At 39.5% G+C, this 22,117-nt stretch overlaps 1 protein-coding gene and 1 non-coding gene across 3 annotated transcripts; one reads left to right on the top strand and one right to left on the bottom strand.

Moving 5' to 3' along the window:
• Window positions 1-158: 158 nt before the first annotated feature.
• On the bottom strand, window positions 159-16,643 carry suz12a (SUZ12 polycomb repressive complex 2 subunit a). Of its 2 annotated transcripts, none has more exons than XM_058415196.1 (16): window positions 16,047-16,643; window positions 13,154-13,200; window positions 12,985-13,049; window positions 11,767-11,835; window positions 11,616-11,665; window positions 11,247-11,329; window positions 10,232-10,433; window positions 9,794-9,896; window positions 9,564-9,678; window positions 9,226-9,406; window positions 8,924-9,012; window positions 8,498-8,641; window positions 6,537-6,694; window positions 5,968-6,166; window positions 4,862-4,941; window positions 159-4,330 (listed from the first exon to the last, which is right to left on the bottom strand). In XM_058415196.1, exons 1-16 carry the CDS (start codon window positions 16,198-16,200, stop codon window positions 4,102-4,104), a joined length of 1,968 nt encoding a protein of 655 aa, XP_058271179.1. In that variant the 5' UTR covers window positions 16,201-16,643; the 3' UTR covers window positions 159-4,101. The 2 variants fall into 2 exon arrangements, with proteins under 2 accessions (XP_058271179.1, XP_058271187.1); XM_058415204.1 differs by having other exon boundaries at window positions 9,564-9,669.
• Window positions 16,644-21,042: 4,399 nt separating this feature from the next.
• Window positions 21,043-21,114, top strand: trnat-cgu (transfer RNA threonine (anticodon CGU)). The gene has a single exon. It is a non-coding gene; the product is annotated as a tRNA-Thr (tRNA).
• Window positions 21,115-22,117: the final 1,003 nt, after the last annotated feature.

The following is a 22,117-nucleotide window of genomic DNA, read 5'->3' as shown; positions in this document are numbered from 1 at the left end:
TCCCAAAACTATATAACAGCTACAATAGTTTATTCTGTGTTGTGTGTCATTCTTTAATACCAGATTTGAGTAGTCCCAAGCTATGAAGTTTACTCTGTGAATACCTCCCATCAAAATAAACAACAAGCAACATAGATTAATGGCAATGAAAAAAATCCTTTATTTTTTTTTAAATAGGAAACAAAACAACTCTTATCGAGCGAAAGCACCAAGCTGGCTCTTCTCAGTTCATAGATTTATTTTTCTTCTCTTCCATAGCCAACTGTATCTTGTGCAAACGACACTGGTCTCCGTTAGAGGTGCTGAAAAAGTTTTTTTTTTTTTTAAGCTGGTAAAGTCTGCAGAATGTAATAAGAACTCTCGCACAGATCCAGCAAAAAAAATAAAAAAAATAAAGCCGAACCTCCAAAATGGATACGAAGAGTTTCAACGAACTGCAGTAGCTTCGCTCCCTTTGGTATGTGAAGTCGACTCCATCGGAAAAAAACTCATCCTTCTCATGAGATATAATCCCTCTTTTTTTTTTTTTTTTGCATCTATTCCCCATGTGTACAGTACAGCTATGTGCCGATAATCAGTCTACACCTTTACTGAACACGGCATGACAATTTTAAAATCTAATTAAAAACACAGATAGGGGTAAAGATAAGAAAATGCACTTGCATAACACCAAGCTGCCTGGCTTGTATACATATTCGGAAAATTCTGTCTTTGTTCAAGATTTCCAAATATACCATGGTTTATGAAATGAACATACTACATTAAATACCATCAGGTGTATTTGTGTTTTTCCAACATAAACTAAATTACAGTCCTACTTTTCTACCAAAAACGAGGCTTTAAATGGATCCAAATGAAAGATTTTTACAAGACGGAGAGAATATTTAGATCATGTTTATATCACAGAATATTCTGATTGTATCATAGACCTGATTAACGGCACATCGCCCGTCACTGCATTTTGGTTAAAGCAAAGTAAAACAGCAAAAAAGACACAGAAAACAAAACATAATCAGCAGGAAAGAAAAACACACATTGCTATTAAAAATAATGGAAATGGGGGGAAAGAAAAAGAAAGCCTGCACTTCTCACTACAGATGCACTGATCTGACATGGAACAAAGACATTGGATAGGATCTGATCTGATCCACTCTTCATTTTTTTGGTGACATGAGCTTTACCTCTAGCTGTCCTGGGCCTGGATTATTCCCCCCCCTTCCCCCAAGATCCACCAAATCAGTGCTCCTCCTTCTGCACACACATACTGGAATGTAACTATAAGAGCATAAATAACAGTTTAAGCAAGTCCTGTTTTTACGCGTCACTATTGCAACTCAATGTTTATTGTGCAGAAAAATGAAAAATATGTATCAGTGCATTCCTAATTTCAACAAAAAAACCCACCCATATGACTAAAATATCCACACTAAAAGTCTGTATCCTGCATGAAGTACTTATAAACTAAGTGTAAACATTTCTGCAAGGTGTCTCCCTGCTCACAAGGCTTTGTGTGTGTGTGTTACCCTGTACTGTGTGTATGTGTGTGTACGTGTGTGTGTGTGCTTTAGGCATGTGCCGATATTTAACCGCTGTATCGAAGAAATATTTAGCTTTAGCCATTCTGTTCATTTTTCACTATTTCAGAAGCGTGACAAAACACCGAGCTTAAAATCTAAACAGAAAGCTGTCCTTGTGCTAGTGGGACAAGATTAGCTGAGAAACTTTAAAAAATTCACCTTTCCATGTACGTTTGTGTCAGACGACATGCCCAACATGTTTAAACGTTACGCTAGCAGATAACTCTGCTTAAAGGGCAAAACCATTAAAGCTAAGAACAGCACGTGTAGAAATTGCTCACATTTAATCACTTGAAGCAGAGACCCAGCGAGCTAACTCATGCTAGCATGTGTTTGTTAGCGAGCTAGCCTTGTCTTGTTTTGCAACAAACGCTAACGCTAATTTGATATTCAGGCTAGGAACTGACGAGTGGAGAAGAAAGGAAAAGTTGAGTAGAACTAACTCCTGTAACACATAAGCTGACATCCTAGCTAGGTGTGTCCGTTAGAACGAAGCTGGCCAATGACAATTGTAATATTGTGAGGAAAACCGATCCAAACCGGAAAGCAAGAGAAAGAGATAATGCAGATATTTCACAGCATCATCATAGATATATATATATATATATATATATATATATATATATATATATATATATATATATATATATATATATATATATCGTGTATTGATTACCGGCACATGCCCAGTGTGTACCACTTGGTTTCAGTGCAACAGTTACAGACATTCACACTTCAGTTTCAGCACCTTGTAACCACAGCGTTCTCTCACTCCGTGTGTGTGTGTGTGTTGTGTGTGTGTTGTGTGTGTTAATCAACAAGTTAAAGAGTTCCGTCAGTTATTTACCACGAAACCGCGAATGCAAACTGTCCTCTACCCCTAAACACAGACTGAATAACAGACATGTCTAGGTCAAGGGTAAGTGATTCAACAACTCCTGGCGACATGATAAAAAAAACACAACCAATCCTTCCATGCCACTTCTTTGATTTGAACTACGGATGTGCAACACCTGCCTGGTTTTAAGATCTGAATCACCCTGAATAACAGTTACAGGAAAACGAGTACCTCACATGGCGTGTTTAACAGCTCATTATTTCAGCCTGCTGCAGATCAGGATGCTGGTTAAAATACAACCGGCGAGAAAAGTATATCCTTCACAATGTTGTCATAAAACTCTTACTGTTTACTGCAGATGTTTTACTGCAGATGAGTATTTACTGCAGATGAGTAGTCCTGACGTGAAACAGGACATAAGTTAGTAAACTGTTAAACACATCCTTAACAGATCATCAGCTACCACAGGGCAGCACTGACAGTAGCTAAGTAGTTTTGTTGTTCTGATGTTACATTAGCGGTGTAATTATATTGCGTAATGCATTTAGATTCATACTTGAATTGTGACATTGAGTCAAATCTTTTTGCTTAAGCTTCGCCTTTGTTCGGAGCTGTAAACATAGCAGAACCGAGCTAGGCGTACCGATCTATGTTATACATCAGGGGTGGAGGGGGGAGGCGACCATGTTTTTGCGCTACGGTGCAACATGCCGAGCTTCTCCTTCATTTCATCAGCATCTACTTGGAGAAAGCGATCAGAAAGTATATTAACGACCAGTAGCAACATTCTTTTTAAATGAAAAAAGCCACAATGCTTGGCAAACATGTAACTATGGACTTTGAGGAAATGATGCCCCTGTTCACACTGTATTTATTCATTTATTAACCAGTTAAACATAACCCCTCCCCCCACACACAAGGTGTGTTCCAATTTTCCAAAAATTATGTAATTCTGTATTGTGATGATTGACTGGACATCAAGGATGAGGCTTGAATTAAATTAGCCAATCACAATCATATGACCTCACCAAACACTGTTTACATCTTTGGCTCGAACTCCAGCTAGGCAGAAAGAGTTTCCCATTAGCGAGCATGCTAGTCATTCTGTCTATTGCTAGCTACTGTGCAAAGTCTCTAGCTAGGTACTCAACATGCTGCTAATGTTTGTGCAGTGTTGTGTTGTGTTTAGGTAGTCAGCTTGCTTAGCAAATATGCTCCATTAATAAAGTTTAGGATTTGATGCTCATCAAGACATTGAGCTAAAAAGTGGCAGTGTGATGACCGGTGAGCGAATTTAACCCAAGCCCATCCTTTGTTGACCCCTGATGTACTACCAGGACTATTTTTTTTGTCATATCGCACAATGTGTACACATTTCAAAAACATCAGACAAAATAATTATACAAAAAAAGCAAAACGAAAAAAAAATAATAATAAAAGTCGCCAAGTCGGCCAGGTCTTGCCCCCATGTGTCACGCTGTTTAAAATATATTAAAAATATTTCCATCGAAAATTGGCGCCAAAAAAAAAAAAAAAAAAAGGTACAAAAATAGCACCCATTATTTCAACGCACCATGTCGTTCATTAGCTCCAACGAAACAGCTGATGTGTGGTTAAAATGAATGATCTGGCATCCAGAGGTCTGGCAGCTCTTGTCGTCTAGGAAAGTTTCTGTCCAGACGGGTTTCAGGCGTGTTCCTTTGCCGGTTCTGAGTTGTCATTATTCATGGCCGGTTTAAACTGGCGCAGACGAGCCATGGCCCTGTCGATGTTCAGTGTGCTCACCAGGCCGAAATCATGCATGCTGACCAAATGTAGCAGGAAGTTCCGGCACAGGTTCTTCCCCACGATCACAGAGCCGTAGTTCTCCACAAACAGCATGCAGGCCTGAGTCATCTGATTATCAGCTATAAATCTAATCAAGAAGAAAGGGAGAAAATTTGATTCCTGCTCCAATTACCAGTCAGTCAGAGAGGCCGCGTCACCTTCAGTAAGCCGATGCCCGACTTGATTTGGAAACACAGCCAATCAGACATTTAGAAAAGCCTCAGCGTGTTCAGTAAAGGCGGACTTGACCAGATCTGAAACACAGCCACTTGATTGGGAACACAGCCAGTCAGGTATTAGGATTCAGCTCATAACATTTCCCAATGCCCATGATGTTTAAAACCGCTTTCAAAATTGGATTTTCAGAGGTTTTAATGGCTTTAGTGCCTTCATCCCTTTCTGAAGGGCTCATGGTAATTAGATTATCATCAGTGAGATGCCTTACAGAACATTACAAGGCATTCCTGAATGTAGGACAGGATGAGGTTTAAAATCAGGGTTTTAACTTCAAGTGCTGGCTTGCTGAACATTTCCTGACGGGCTAGAACCCAAACTTGACGGTTAATTAGATTTTTAAAAGAAAAACAAAAACAGGAAATACTAATTTAATAAGACATACCCATGTTTCATAACGTGAAGGTTCCACAGTTTCATCACCTCCTTCTCTCCTTCGTTGACGTCAGTAAACTCATCGATTTGCTACAGTGAGACAACAAAAGTGCAGTGTAGAACCGAGTCAGTTCAGATTGCTAACTAGCAAGTAAAAGTTAAGCATTAATGTTACTTCCATCTGCTATTGCATACAGAGTCAGGGGGGAAAACACATACTGAAAAAAAACACAATTGAGAGTCTAAATTGCTTTCACACCATAAAGTGACACCATGAATGAGTTCTGATAAGATGCAAGTATAGGCATGTACTTATTAAATAAATACATAAAATTGCTGCATGTGTGAACCTAACTTGAGGTGCCGGGAACAGAAAGCAGCTTAAAAATATTTTGATAGTATTAAGATTAAGCCCGTCTAGATGAAGCCAATTCTACAGCCAACTGCACATCATGTAAGAGTATGCTGGGAAACACACGCCTCAGCTACTTTATCATCAGATCAGTTGCATGTCCCACTGATCATTATCAGCCTAGAAAAACATCTCCCTGACGCTGGCGTAGACATAGCATCCATTGTCCATGGAATGCTGCTCACTGAGCTTTGTATAAGACGAGCGCTGTTGATGGACATCAGCTTCCACGTTTCACAATCAGCTGCAGGTCTTGTCCAAATAAGTCCAAGAAATGGTATGACCTTAAATAGTCTAACATTACAAATTTATTTTATAGTTTGAAGTGGATGATTTTTCATTCGAACAGCGAAAAGCACTGAAGCTGGAAATGTATGATGTCTTCTTTAATGTTGGCAGAATTTAACTGCACTGAAATAATAAAATAATGTCCTGAATGTTTTGTTTTAATTATGAAAAAGATGAATAGTTGACTGCTTTTTAAAATGATGACTATGACTAATAAAAAAAAAACAAAACAAAGCTTGATCCAAGGAATCGTTTGGTTTTGTCGCTTTAGCTCTTCATACACTGCATAATTTCCATATAATTGAGAAAGTGAAGAGAAATGCTTCATGTTGATGTCTGTGTGTCGCTGAAATCACAGATCTGTGTCATGCACTTGTTGCTTTTGCTTGTGTGAATGCAGGGTAGGGTTTTCTCACCATGACCGTTTTCTCCCTCAGCCACTCGGGGTCTTTCTCGTCCTCACTGTCCACCTCCATCTCGTGAGGACGCAGCGGCATGCAGCTGTCGCTGTGGAAGTATAGGCGGTTATGGCCGCTCACTAACGGCCTCCTCTGCTCCAGTGGAACCTCGTCACACTCCAGGAACTCGGAGAGACTCGGCTTAGTGCGCCTCGGCCTGTAAACACACCACCGTGATCAGCCTGACACTATACATGTATACGCTTTACAGAAACGCTTTGAGAAAGAAGCTGATTAACAGCAAAGAAAAAATAAAAGTGAAATTAAAGTGGCAGTATGATGTTCGAACATATCAGAATATTTAAATGTATACGATTTCATTAAAATCAATTACAAAGCCTGCTGATTATTATATAGGCCTTGTTAAAATACCCCACACAATCCTGCCCTTCTCTTCCCCATGTTAGTGAACATAGCCCTTTACTTTCCAGAAGGTACATTCTCAAGCATTTATTACAGATCTGTAGACAGAATAGAAGACTAGGAACAGTCTTAATCTTTCTCACAAACACACACACAAAACTGACCTGCAGACAAGGATGTGTGTGACGCAGGTGCGTTTAACAGGGCCGTTGCGACTGAAGGCGAAGCCGGGCTGGCAGTGCAGGTCGTGAGGATTTCCAACATAGGATCCATCGTAACACTCGTTCACCGACACGTCTATCCGAGCTCCTTTAGGGTGAGGCTGCTCAACACACAGGTGTTTAAAGGTTAAAACACAAACAAAATCTCCATCATGTGCCATTTCACATTGCAAAAAACATAGCCACTCTGAGCTTCTATCAGTTTGCTGATATATTACAATTTTCAAATGTATTGTTTTGTGAATGAATGAATAAACAAATCATTCACATAATTAAAATTAGCTAGGTAACGTAATACAACCAGACAGGCCTAGCTACAGATGAGCAAACATTTTTCGAGAGTTCAAAGGTCTTTCTTCTCGGGGTGGGCATGTGGGAAGTTGATAACTTCCTGGTTACATTTGGAGGATTTTAGATTGTGAACGATTAAAAATACTCAGACATATTACCCTGAGTTAAGAAGAACTCTTTGCGCCATATACAGCTTTTCTTCACATATCCATGCTTGTTAGGATGCTGGGGTCAGAGCACAGCATCAGAGAGGGTTAAGGGCTTTGCTCAAGTTCCCAACAGTGGAAGCTTGGAGCTCAAACCCCAAACCCTGACCACTAAACAGAAGCCTTAACCACTGAGCTACAACTACAACAGAAGTTACTCTTTCAGCTACTCCCTCTCTGACACTATAAACCATTTTTATTGTAGAAACCAGTAACAGAGTAGGCGTTTCCGTAGATTACATTTGGAGTTAAATAAGTTAACCATGAGTTACATAGAACCGGATGGATTTTACACAATGGACAATGCACACAATGACTGTTGGTAAAAGATGCAAATGCAGGATTTGCTGATGTGCAGAAACAGGACAAAGAGGTTAAACTACCAAGAGAGCATCCCAAAAGAGTGCTGAAATCCAGTTACACAGACAGCTTACAGAAACACCACTGACAAACACACATGCTTGAGAAAAGCACTTCTTACGAGAGAACATGCGAGCGCATGCAGAAACAAGGGTTTCAAGTTTCAGTTAATCGGCCTTCCGATTAGTGTTCAGGACCTAGAACAGTCTCAGTGTTTAAGTCTAGTTTTCTTGGGTTAAAGGAGCAGATCTGGAGGGACAGTACATTTTGGTGAACTCTGATGTTTGGCTGCCTGCATTATGTCTCTTATGTATGTGTTACTTTCTGCCACTCCGCTTTAGTTACGCTCTTTATTTATAGCAAGTGTAGCTAGAGTCACTGCTTGCCTTCTACACCCAATCTACTTACTTGTAATTAATCATTACGCCACCATAAGCATTTCTCCCTCTCTCTCTCTCTGTCAAGTTATACATGCTGTTCCTGAGATACCAGTGATCCTGACTCATTCTGCTCTCTGGACCTGCCTGATCCATCCCGATACCCTACTTCTGAATGGAATCTCATCACTTGGAAACCACTCGCTGCTGCTGCGGAGGATGGCCCAAAATTAACAGCCTAGATACAGACTACTGTAAATGGTACCACTAAAATATGTAGATGTCTTTGGACTGCAACTGATATGAACAGTTTTGCTACAGTTGTTTACAATTGCTTACGATCTCTTTAGGACTATAAATTGCCACAATTTCTTGATTACTTTTGGCCGATATAGTACACAGTTAAAGAAGGGAAATTATTTATAATTGCAATCTCTCATGTCAGCCAGACAGATTAGGATGGTTTTCCACCGTCATCTCTGGCGCACTCAGTGGGAATAAATGTATATATTTCTGTAAAGCTGCTTCGTTTCAGCACCCAGAGTCAAAGGCATGACACAAATAAAACTGAATTAAATTAAGTGGAAGATAAAAATCCAAAATATTGTTCACTCTGATAATGTTGTCTAAATAAAAGGAATAAAAGAAGAGCTTGTTTTCTTTTTCTCACCACATAGTTGAAGATGAAGCGGCTGTGAGACAGTTTGAGGTGTTTGAGGAGACTGTAAAGTTTACGGCAGTTAAGTGTACACCAGGGACAGTGCAGGTCGTCTCGAGCCTCTGTCTGCTGCCGCGTGTTATTGTTATACAAAAACTACAGGGAGAAGAGAGAGAAAAAAACAACTTTTAGCAAACAGCAGCACTTTCTCTGTTAGTAAAGTTATTGCTAAACCACTTTTACTTATTTTCCTCCTCACTCTTTCTGTGGGACGCTAACATAACATCTGTTAGCATGTTATTGCTATACTCTGCTCACAGGGATAAATTATGTGCATATAAAACAAATGATAAGAGAGAAAGATGGGCTTCTGAGTGTGTATATTAATTCTCCTGATAGTTGTGATATCCTAGAGGTATGCAAAAAAAAATTCTTTACCTGATAATAGACGCGGAGTTTCTGCCGAGGCTCAATATGAAGCTGCTCTTTCCGCAGGAGGGCATCTGAGCTTACAGGATCTTTAACAGCTGGATAACAGAAGAAAACAAAACACAGCGGAAACATCAGCATAGTGCATCCATATGCCACGAGGCCACTGTTATTAAAACTAACTGTGAGTGAATGCTAGTAGCCACATTATGTATTGACGTGTTAAAATTTAATACCTACTCAAAACGTCATAAAATGAAAATCAAAGATTCTAGTGAGTATCATGATAGGAAAGTTTACCGTCGCCATACCTACTGTTTGTGACGGTTTAGGTGTGTTAGTCCTCTGGTTCTCGCTGCCACTTGTGTGCGTGTTGCGTGTAGCGAGTGGTCGGGTCACCGGCGGTGTGGTGAGGTCACTTTCCTCTCCTGTCCAGCGGAGCGTGAACTGCAGAGTCGGGCCATGAGAGAACGTGTCGAACGGAGGAACCCACTGAGAGACAGAACACACAGGTTGATATACAGCGCCACGTTTTTATATGATTGTTAACATATTTGGTCAGAATTAGAACTAAACTAACATGACACATTCTTTCTTTGACTTCTTTTCTTTGACTTGAATACTGATCCTTGAATAATAATCATCACACCTTGCCGTCCACAATGGTTTCCCACGTGGCTCGTTTCTTGCCGACGGGACACTCCTCCATCTCCTGCATGGACACTTCATATTCACCGTCCAGCAACTGCAGACGCCTGCACACACTCAATAATGAAGACTAATGTCGAATGGTCAAGCACTGAAACAGCACTTATTAAATTCAGCATACACACGTTCATGCAAACCCGCACTCAAAACTCACATGCACACACACACTACCTGTTCTTATCAAACACAGTCATCTGTGCTACAAACGTTGTCTCTCCGTCATCTCTGTGAGAAGAGTAACGCTTCTTTCTGCCGGGTATCTCGTCAGCAACATCTGTGCAAACACACACACACACACACCTGCTATGAGCATACTCTGATGTAACTAACAGTCTTTAACAGTCAGTGTATTTAAAGGAACAGGACCCTAGGCTTTCATTATAAGAACATTTTGAATAAATATCAATACAATCATTGTCTCATGGCGCAGACATTGTGTTAGCTGTGTAATACTAACTCTAACAAACACTGCTGTTTGTAACTGAAATCATTTACGGTCTGCACTGTAATGATGATCTCTGAAAATTTGTGGGGGAATGAAATTTGGCCTTCTAGTCTGTTTAGAGGTGAAGTTTGCATGTAGTGCGTGTGTGTGTGTATACGGCGTACTGTTGTCTCGTGTACTGATCTCCCTCCCTGCAGGACACGTGACCCTGAAGAGCAGTGAGTAAGATTTGACCATGTGGCTGTTACTGGGCTCAAACTCCTGACTGGGCACCGTGATGGTCGGCCACGTCCCCGTCTTCACTCGAGGGTTCAGCGGCACCTGTTTCTTCCCAGTAGGCACCTGTTTTATGGGGCAACTCACATCCTGCAGAAAGAAAAAAAAAAAAAAGAGAACAGACAGGCCTGATGAGGACAGAGACAAACACAGAACAAATCAATTGTTCAGGAAGTAAAGCATGATGATGCAAGATGAACCATGAATGCACCAGGGTTTTACAGAATCACGTAGGTTTTCAAACTGGAACATTCACACTCTGACTCAGCCTGTAGCACACATGGGTGGATTTCACACTGTGCAAGTGAGCATCGTCTCGTAAGCAATGCTATGTTCAAATTGAGTTTTGTGTGATGACTGGATTTTACACTGTGGTACTCGCAACCTTCACGAAGCAACATTGATGTTATGGCTGAATCCAAGGCAGTTTTGTCTAAGTGTAATTTGTAATCATGGGAAAATGCAGATATTCCTCAATATCTGCTCTGTCTGGACTCCACTGTTGCTACACGGCTGGTATAAACAGCCAGCATGTCTTAGCTAGTTAACAGGACACTAAAACTGAGGAGTTAGTGAGCTGTTGTAGAACTGTGGAGCTATAACTGCAGAGCAGGCTGAGTGTGTAGAGAGAATATTAAAGGATAAATCTTCAAAACATCTGCAGGTTTCCCCAAAAGTGTGTGTGTGTATGTATGTATGTATGTATATATATATATATATATGTATATATATATATATATATATATATATATATATATATATATATATATATATATATATATATATATATATATATATATATATATCACACACACACAAACATTAATGTTGACTTCACTGGTATTTGAATGTGGTCTTCTCTGGAATGTGGTAACGTGTGGGTGAGTGCGTGGAAGCGTTTACCTTCCTCTTCTTATGACACACTTTGATGAGCAACACCTCCAGTGACACAGAACTCTCCTCGTTCTCACAGTTCTGGGTCTTATCTGAAACAATTAATTACGCCAGTATTAGACACGTGAACGGCACAAGGAAGATAAAGATCGTCAGAGTGACGGAAAGAGAGGCAACAGCTCTTGTGAATGTGTTAACATTTTGCACTGAATCCTTAAAACATGTTCGTTGCGTCGCTCACTAGACACATATGCAAACAGACAGACATGTAAACAAACACACCGTCTACAGAATGCGACAAAATTATCTTAAGTGGTGAGAAAATGTGAGACGATCATGATATGAGAATGTAGTATCAGTGTAGAGAGCTGCTCTTACCAACTTTATGGAAGAAGCCAGTGAACGTGAGCTGCAGGTGCGAAGCCAAACTGAGGAACAAGTAAACCAACATGCATTATATACTTCATACCTTTATTATTTTTAAGAAACAAAAATAAAACCGACTGTGGGTAAGCCGAGATCAGCTTACTTGTGTGCCTCCTGTTCGGTTTTCATCCTCTCCACCTTGAAGAGCAGATCGTCCACGGTGAAATGTTTCCTGACAGAAAGAGAGGAAGATACACAAAAGGCCCTATCTTCAACATTACACGTGCTTGCTCTTATCCATTATCCTTTCTGTAGTAACAACTTAATCACAAGGAGTTTGATTGCTGCACAATCATCTATGTATGATAAAAAGAAACACAAACTAAAACAGCAAAATAAAAATGTGCTGTTATGAAACAAGGGACAAACAAAATGACAGTGTTCATAACCGCTGGTGAAGGAGTGACAGGTTATATATAGTTACATATAACTACTGGGGTTATAAGAGAAATAAAACACTTCGGGACATGCTGTTAGAGGAAAAATATTCAACTCTGAGGTAGGTGATGAGATCACGCCACCCGGTCAGCGACAATTTTCCTTTACTAGCATGTCCGGCTGCTTTTGTAGCCATTATAAGTCTTCAGGATGTTAAACAGAACTGAACGTTGTGGTACATGATGTAATTCGTCATAACCTGAAATGGAAACCAAATGGAATTTTTTTTTTAATTTCTGAATGGCTTGTTTTTGCGCTGAGAAACATCTGTGCTGTCCAAACACCCTAAGAAGATATCTTTCTCCCAAGAGGTAACAGGTGGTGATATTTCCTGTTATCACCATGGACGAAGAGTTACGATCAACTCGCAATGACGTCACTGCACACTGCAACGTGAATGAACGCAGCCTTGAATTCATCTCGCAGCCGTCTGATCATTTTGAGCTACTAGAAACTCCGACTCTTTTGTCTGCTACTGCTGAGGGGTTTGTTTGTCAGTTAGTGGTTTTGCCTGTACATGGCAACAGAAGTGCTGACACTACAGGTGGCAGAGAGCGTGGCAATCCCTTACATCACTGCACCACCGTGAAGCTCCAAATAAAACCTTAGTTTGCAAAAGAACTGTTCTTTTTCCTTTTCTGGTTGATAAACATCTTGTTCATTGTGCAATTACTAATAAGAAACTATTAGCTTAAACACACACACACAAACAACCTCGCCCTTCCCAGATTTATCCACCCAAAGCAAGATAAAAAATGCCAGAAATGCATTTTCACTTCAGTATCTTGTTCCATGTCATAATACTCCCCATCTCCCACCATGTTTCCTCATTACAGCTGCAATCTACCAGCTCTGCTCCAAGCTACTAATCAAGTCCTGTTACCTTTTGCCACTGGCTCGTGAGTTGCGGTGGGACATGTACGTGAGGGTCCTGTGCAGAAAAATGGGCTGGAATGAAAGGAAACAAAGAAACATTAAATACAGTCATGTCTCTTAGATTTCTCTGCTCAGCTTTTTACAGTTTCAGACGAAGCACGATCATATGTACTTACAGCGATGAGGTTCCGCGTTCGAAGGAATCGGTATATCTGAGTTGGTTCTGAAAGAGATGGGAAGAGTTAAACATCCAACATGCAACAATAAGATTGTAATGGACACTTAAAGTGACCATTCAGTCAAAAATGGTCCCCTTAAATCCATAGCTCCTAACCAGTCTATTGTTTCTCTAACAGTTCTTTTACTATAAATTGCTACTACACTGAAAATTTCTGGACTACAGTCTTGCTTTCTCTACTTTTGACACAGGGATGAATCAGTTGATACAGAGAATCGGAGTCTGAATTGACATGACAGATCTTGCTCAACATTCTTTACTATAGTAAAATATGTTTACTCATACAAGATAACGTCTCCATCTTTCCTCTTCTGCACAGATAAACTCAGAGATGACTGTAATTGGCTAGTGCCATGTTGGACATGGGATAAAGTTATAGGATCCCTCCCACCCAGAAGGCATGGCCAGTATTGTTCTCGTGGTCTCTTTACCATGGATGGTTGTGGTATTGTCAGGATACAATCTCCTGACATTATGAGGAATGTCCCATCACTAAAAATTTTAGCTGTAAAATCAAGCAGTAGTGCATATGCTGAAGGCCTATTTTTTTTTAACACTATCTGGTTGAAAAGTTTACTTGATTCTCATGGTGTTGTAGAGCAATCTTACTATAGTTTATCATAACGTTATTTCAGTTACCCTTTGCTTTACAACAGTTAACAATACTACTACTATGATTTACCTATGGTATAGTATGGTGAGGCTTTTTTTCCTGGTTAACTAATACTGCTAATGGTTTAAATGTGGTATACGTACTTGTGCTTTACTACAGCACACCATAATACCGTGGTTTAACTATGGCTTTACTACACACATACGTACCTCTTGTTAACCGTGGTACTACTACTACTACAAATGATTTCTCTCTAGTACAATATGTCCCAGATTAATTTTACTGTGGAACTTAACGTTAACCCTAATACCGCTATCATTTCACTACAGAGCTCCATGGTTAAGATTGTATACTATACACTGATCAGGAATAACATTATGACTGCTGAGAGTTAACGTAAATAACATTGATTGTCTCCTCATCATGGCACCTGTTAGCGGGTGGGATATATTAGAGGCAGCAAGTGAACATTTTGTCCTCAAAGTTGATGTGTTAGAAGCAGGAAAAATGGGCAAGCGTAAGGATTTGAGCGAGTTTGACAGGGGGGCCAAATTGTGATGGATCAGAGTATATCCAAAATGGCAGCTCTTGTGGGGTGTTCCCGGTCTGCAGTGGTCAGTATCCATCAAAAGTGGTACAAGGAAGGAACAGTGGTGAACCATGGTCATGGGCGGCCAAGGCTCATTGATGCACGTGGGGAGCGAAGGCTGGCCCGTGTGATCCGATCCAACAGACGAGCTACTGTTGCTCAGACTGCTGAAGTAGTTAATGCTGATTCTGATAGAAAGGTGTCAGAATACACAGAGCATGATGAGTCAGGGCTGTTTTGGCAGCAAAAGGGGGACCAACACAATATTAGAAGGGTGGTCATAATGTTATGTATGTAACTATGGGCTTTCTGCAGTACTACTACAGTTTAGTTTAGTACCACATTGGTAAGTATGGTTTCAGTACTTTGTGGTATGCCACAATAACCATAATACTACTATGGGTATAGTATGGTTACATTTGGTTTGACTGTGGTACTCTGGGGTAATTATAATAGTACTCTGATTTAACTATCGGCAAGTACGCTTTTAGTACTTTTGTAACCATAAAACTCAAAAGTAAGTTTGTTTTTTACTGGAGAAATTAATAATAAACGTAATGCTATGACGGTATAGTATATTATTCCTACTCATTACACGGTGACAATTTTACAACCCAAAACATGAGAGTTGATTCTGTCACCGGTTTATATCGATGATGTTTATGTGTAACACTAAAGGAGTGTACATCTGATATAATTAACTAAGAACACAACCAGCAAAGTATGAAGGGATGTCCTGCCATTTCCTGTACGTGTATGTATGTGACTTTCTTGCAATGAGAACTTTCAGGGGGAAAAAAGGGTTCACTTTCTGTACATTTAGACTGTCTTTTAGCAGGAAAAGTGCCATTAAAGCTTCACTCAAAACTAATCACGGTCCATGTATGTACTTTGACACTATATCTACGTTTCCAGGTGAAAGTCACATGCTATTTCTTTTAATCTTAAATAGAAGTCAATACTCCTGAACCCCTTGGAGTTTAGGGAAAGTTTCTGCTGTTCATCGCCTGAGGCAAGTTACAAATTGTAAAAAGAGCAATAAAAAGTGTGCTACTTTAGCCTCAACCGTCCTAGTCCTTTATTTCCCTGGTTCTTTTTCCATCAATAAGATTAAGTTGAAGAAGTTTACTTTAACATAAAAGGATAATATTAGGGAGAACACGCCGAACGCACGTGCCATGTCTTTTCTTCTTCTTTTCTTGTTTTAATGCACGTGCCCCCCTCCTGATTTGCCTGATGTGTTTATTAAAGCAAAAGTAAAAGAGCTGTTCCTATCACAAACAAATAGTTAAAAAGCATCTTATTTAAACAGACTTGCAGCATTTTTGGCTTACTCTCTACTAGCTAGTCCTTGCCTTAGCTTGCAAAGCAACTTTGTAGTAGAAAAACCTCCAGCGATTTTAAACATTTTCCAGCAAATAAAGCCGAGAAATGTTAAGCACGCGGTGTATAAGTGGGTGGAAGGCGATCATTAGAAGCGTTCAACGAGCAAAGAAAGACATTTTGTGGAGGCTAGACGAACAGTATTGTTAGCCACCGGCTAATTAGCTCAGATTCTCAGGATCTAAAACAGAGTTGAATTGTTTAGCCTCTTTAGCTGTAGATAAGAAGAGAGCGCGCGAGACTCACTCTCGAAGGCCTGCAGGAAGAGCTCGTGGTCGGCTTGGAGCTGCTCCATTTTCGGTCTCTTGGCAGCACTCATGGCCAGGCTGCTGGCGTGTGTTGGATGCGCGTGTGTTTTTGCGGATCTGTACGGATCCGAGCCGGGCTTGTGAGGTGCCATGATCCCCGCTCAAAAAACCACCGAGACTGTGACAGAATCCAACACAACTCCGCTGAACAAAAGGCAGCGCTCTAGTGGCGACAGTGTTTCCGCCAGCGGATGGAACAGCGCGCGCTCGTCTCCATGGCAGCCGCGTGAGATTCGAATGAAAAAGGAGGAGGATGCAGTGGAAATGGTTATTTGAGTGAAACGGAACAAACAAACCGTGTTTACTTTGTTTAGTGTTTATTCAGGATTAAATGCAGCTCTAAGATGACAAATTGTCTGGTTTCGGTTTGTTCCGAGAGAACATTTTAAAACAATTCCACAATATCCGGAAACATGATATTTCAAATATTTTTTTTCTTTCTTAAAATGGACATAAATATAATAAATTACTCATTCCAAGCATTTAGATACAAATCTAAAACTCTGCTTAAACAGGCGTCCTGAATCCCGCCCAGCCCGGCTCAGCGCGAGCAAACCAGACATGGTTTGGTCCCAATATACACACAGTGCACTACGTAGGACCCAGAGGTCACTATTATATACTCGGTGTATTAAGTGAGCATGTGCAGGGAGCAGGCAGGGGTTTGGTATCGAGTCTGTCACCATAGCCAATCGCGAAGCACTTGTGTAAGTTTGGTAGAGAGGTTCGGCGCACACACTTCCGGTTTTTAGTTGAAACCCGTAGCGCGTTCTAATACTGCCTACAAGTCGTCAACTACCCCTTGGTTAAGTCCCCTTGGACGCCATCTTAAGGGAGGTTCCGTTGCTGTTGTAGTCTATTGTGATTTATTCAGGCAAAGGAGCTAAAGCTACAAAAATATAAAATGTAGACCGTAAAAAAGGGATGATGTTCTGTTTATTTTAAAATGACAAAATACTATACATTTCTATAAATCTATAATCTCTGATCTACTATCTGAAATGTTATTATACACAATTGATATATACAACATGGAACAAATGTGTTGTAATTAGTCTTCAATTCATGTACAAATGGAGGTACACGTAATTATCACAATATAACAATCATACAGAATGTTAAATGTCAAACTGTGTTTAAAGAATTACAGTGTAGAGATTCAGAGCACATACACCGATCAGCCATAACATTATGAGCAGTGAGAGGTGAAGTGAATAAGACTGATGATCTCCTCATCATGGCACCTGTTAGTGGGTGGGATATATTAGGCAGCAAGTGAACATTTTGTCCTCAAAGTTGATGTGTTAGAAGCAGGAAAAATGGGCAAGTGTAAGGATTTGAGCGAGTTTGACAAGGGCCAAAATGTGATGGCTAGACCACTGGATCAGAGCATCTCCAAACCTGCAGCTCTTGTGGGGTGTTCCCGGTCTGCAGTGGTCAGTATCTATCAAAAGTGGTCCAAGGAAGGAACAGTGGTGAACCAACATCTCATGATCAAGGCTCATTGATGCACGTGAGGAGAGAAGGCTGGCCCGTGTGATCCAGAGACGAGCTACTGTTGCTCAAATTGCTGAAGAAGTTAATGCTGGTTCTGACAGAAAGGTGTCAGAATGCACAGTGCATGACGGGTCAGGCAGCAAAAGGGGGACCAACACAATATTAGGCAGGTGGTCAGAATGTTATGCCTGATCAGTGTACGTAGAACATAATGTACTTGCTACAGGAGACTTTGTTTTACTGGTACCAGGTGCACCGCCTTATACAACAAAGTCTAACTGCTTTCTGAGAGAATGAAAAATATTTGAAATTAGTGGTACGGTTCAAGATATCAAGACAAAAATAAATAATAATAAATCCAAGAAAGTAAAAATTACATTTGAATGCCACCCTGCCCCCAACTAATAATAATAATAATAATAATAAAACACTAAATGGCAAAAGTTACAAAAGGATGTAATGTTAAACCTGAGACAATATTCTCAAAGAAAAACCTAAATGTGAGAAATATTTTGCTCATTTTAAATGAACATTTGTAAAAGTTTACTCTATATATAATATATGGAAATAAAACCTCAAGTCATCTTTAAAGCATGAAGCATTCTCCAGCACCGTACCACCCTGTATCCATTTTATTCATTTCAATCCAACTTGTTTCAGTGCATCTTTTTTCCCTTGTGATTCCTGTATCGTAGCTTGCCTGCAAACACACTTCCTTTTATCCAGTTTCTCAGTGACATTCTAATGCCAACTATCTCTGACTTCTCAAATAAACACTGCTGTATTGTTATTGTGTTACCGTAGTGAATTGTAAATATGTATTCTAACTTTGTGCTAGTCTTTATCTTGTGGTAATCTTGTCAGGCAGCATAAAGTCTGAGAGAAGGCCTGAAGGTTTCCTGTACATTAAAAAAAAAAAAAATCTTAAGGGTCTTCCTTACCGTAATGCAAAATCAGTGAACACTTTGAAATATTCTAATTATTCGTATTAAATATGAGCAACATACAGTGGATAATTCTAAAACAAAAACCACTGAGTAAAATCTACCCGATTTTGTTTAGCTGTGTAAGGATGTGTTTAATATTTGTGTAATCCAGTTACCATTCAAATCAAATCAGTTTCATTCAGTTTAAATAAACAAAATAACAAATAAGAGTTACATAATAATATTTGATGGACAATTCACACATGGTATTCAGGTACCATGATCATTTCCTCATTAAAATTAAAGAAGAAAAACTTTGACATCCTATTTCCGATATCACATGATAAACCTTTGCTGCATTCACGAATAGAAAATGACAGCAATCTGGATATATTTAACAATTTATACTACCAATTAAAACTAAAAATACTTACATGACAAGTATCCTAAAAAATCAACTAAATTGTATTTTTTCAAATTATTATTATTACATAAAGTGCCTAGCTGAGCTCACAAATCAGTATCAACTGGTGTCTTCGTTAAAAATTAGCACAAAATATGAAACTTTTCTACATGAGAGCACTTCACTTCAGCGAGCACTGAGCACTAAGAAACATCAGCTTCCTCAAGATGGCCTGCCTCTAATAGTAATGATTAATGCTCTAAGTAGGTTACTTATTGATGAGTACTAAAAAACACACACATACTTGAACTCAGTTTAAAGGAAAATAAGGTAGTGATACATCCCTAATCGAACCGTTTCTGAGAGCTCTGATAACAAGCTGTTTAGTGCAATTTCGAGATCACAGTTATGTGGCAATCCCCTAATTTCACAGAACATGACAAGAAAAACAAGGTAGATAAAACAACCTCTGTAGAAACGTGTTAGAATTCCATTTTTCTTCAAGTACAACATTGTAAACCTTAAAAACATGTTATATGAAATTTCGATAAAAACAGCTATCTATACAGTCATCCTCCTACACAGAGGAACGTGGAGTTTGTCTCATGGTTCTTCGAGGCTCACAGCCTGTTTCTGGCACGTCATTTTCTCTTAAAGATGATGTATGCGATAAGCAGGGCGAGGCTTGCCGTGAGGAACACGATGAGGAACTGGTGGATGGTGAGGACGTTCTCCAGAGTGTGGATCCTCTCCTCCATGGCGCTGGTGTGGAAGTAATCGTACACAGATGCCCCAATGCCCCACACCATCCACACTACATCCACTATCAGCTTCATGGTTCAGTCTTTTTAACTCTCTCCCTACACACACACACACACACACACACTCTGTGTTGCAGAGAACTGCTGAAGCTCCACCCTATCTAGTGTTACAGGAGGATCTCAGGAGTTCAGGCATCTCATATGAAGCTGAAGACATCTGTTGGAAGAAAAACAAACAAATAATGAATTATAGCTTTTATTGTACTATGAACAAGAAAGCCATGTCCAATGATATAGGCACGAATTAAGCACAAAGCTAATGAATTAGCATTCACACACACACACTCACATTAGTGAACGATCTTTATTGACATCTATCCAGTTATAAACGAGCTGAAAACATAAATAAATAAAGAATAAACTATCTCCACTCACCTAAACAACGCAAATAAACCGCACATCAGCTGTTACTCTACGTGCTATTTTTACGGCGCGCATGCGCGGTGTCACGCGCTCCGCTCTGGCCCTGTCTCAATTTCTACACGCGCACTTCGCGCGAGCTCATGAGCGAGCAGCTGGGAGCTATATAAGAGGCGCGGGGTATTTTTAGTCCGCGCATGCGAGTTTGCAAAGAAGCCCCGATATCAATTATATGCATTGTATCATATGTATCTCTATGCAACTTTTTTTTTAATGCAATCTGCCTCTTTTTTTTGCCATGTTGTGTGCATCTTGGAGCCGTTTATTTTAAAAGAAAGAAGGTGTTTAGAAGGAGAATGAAAGAATGTGAGTAAAATGAACATTAATGGGTGTGTGAAAGAGTGTGTCTCACTAATACTTTTTGTGTCTAAGGGTTTTTTCTTATAATAAAGAAAATATCTGGTTACCTTAATTATATAACAGGTCTATAAATACTGGGACATCATAATCTGATGACTCTGATTCAAGCTTAAACCACAAATCCAGTCTTTTTAAAATTGCTCGAGGGAGCTGGAAGAGGTCACGTGGTTCAACATGATTTCAAGCAAATATTTCCCCTTATTTGAATGATCTCTTCCGCGTTTTTAATAAACGATAGAAAAATATAGTGTCAATCGAATGGTCGCAGATTTGTGTAGACTTGACATGCTTCGATGTGTCTTGCGCAAAAAAATGGAAAGAAACTATCCATTTTACTGTGTACTTTACCCCATTATATGTGAATTGTTAAATATCAACAAGTTAAAATAACAAGCTGTCGGATTTAGCTCCTATTTCAAATGTACAACATTTTGACCGAAAGTATTCCACGGAATGTTAAAAAGGGGGTTGATTGAAATAGGGTGATTTTTGCCTTTTTGCTCGTGTGGCGCGGTGGCCAAGTGGTAAGGCGTCGGTCTCGTAAACCGAAGATCGCGGGTTCGAACCCCGTCCGTGCCTTTAGGAAAATAAAAGTATACTACCATTTTAGTTACAGGTTTTAAAAAATCGAATGGTCTGAAATCATTCATTCGCTAACATCACAAGAGATGGAAAATGCCACGTAGTTTTTCATGTGACTTGGAATTGATCCAGAACCCTGAGTGATGAAAGGTTCCATATGAATCATCAAGATACATTCTTGTGTGTCACATAGTATCAGTCATGCAGTGTATTTGTAATAAATACATACACCCATGCAGCTATTTTTTCCCTAGAATCTGATTGCGGACTGACACATTGCCATGACACATAACCATCACTTGTCATGGGTCCATTATCTGGGATTCATAGAAGCTGTGTCTTGATTGATCTACAGCAAATACTACTGAAATCTCATCTAAAAGCAGAGATATAATGCTGATATGATATCATTTTCTGAATGTTGAACTCAGGGTTGAAGACAACTTTACTTCTTTTTGAGAATTCAAAGTTGAGGGAGATGAGTTACAAGTTATATTTGAATGCAGAATAGATAGTAAGTAGTCATTCTGAAAAGCCTGATGATTAAGGTTCAGGAGAATTTCTTGCTTTCCAGTTAGCAGAGTACAGTGGGTTGCAAAGTCACTTACGAGAGCAAAAAGAAGTGCAAGTTCATGTTCTTTATAATATCCAGAGAAAGATGCTGTTGTCGCAGGTTTGATCTACAGTTTAACATGTTCAGGAGTAATAAATTTTTTCACTCCTGAGAAACACGGCTTTGCTTATTAATAATTCAACCTAGATACTGTGAGTTAATATTGTCACAATATTTTTATGGGCATGTTTGTTACAATCCAAACTCAACTCTTATCTCTTAGATTTATTGGATTATTTATGGATTAAGAGTGTGAATGGCTACTAATAAAATAATTCTGATATTATTATTATTATTATTATTATTATTATTATTATTATTATAAGTAGTGGTAGTAAAAGTAGTAGTAGTAGTAGTAAGCGAAGGAGTAGTAGTAATAGTAATACT

This window comes from Hemibagrus wyckioides, linkage group LG02, assembly GCF_019097595.1.
Source record: "Hemibagrus wyckioides isolate EC202008001 linkage group LG02, SWU_Hwy_1.0, whole genome shotgun sequence".
Lineage (NCBI taxonomy): Eukaryota > Metazoa > Chordata > Actinopteri > Siluriformes > Bagridae > Hemibagrus > Hemibagrus wyckioides.
Note: the sequence above shows the minus strand (reverse complement) of the source record. Positions and strands in the feature narration are given on the sequence as shown.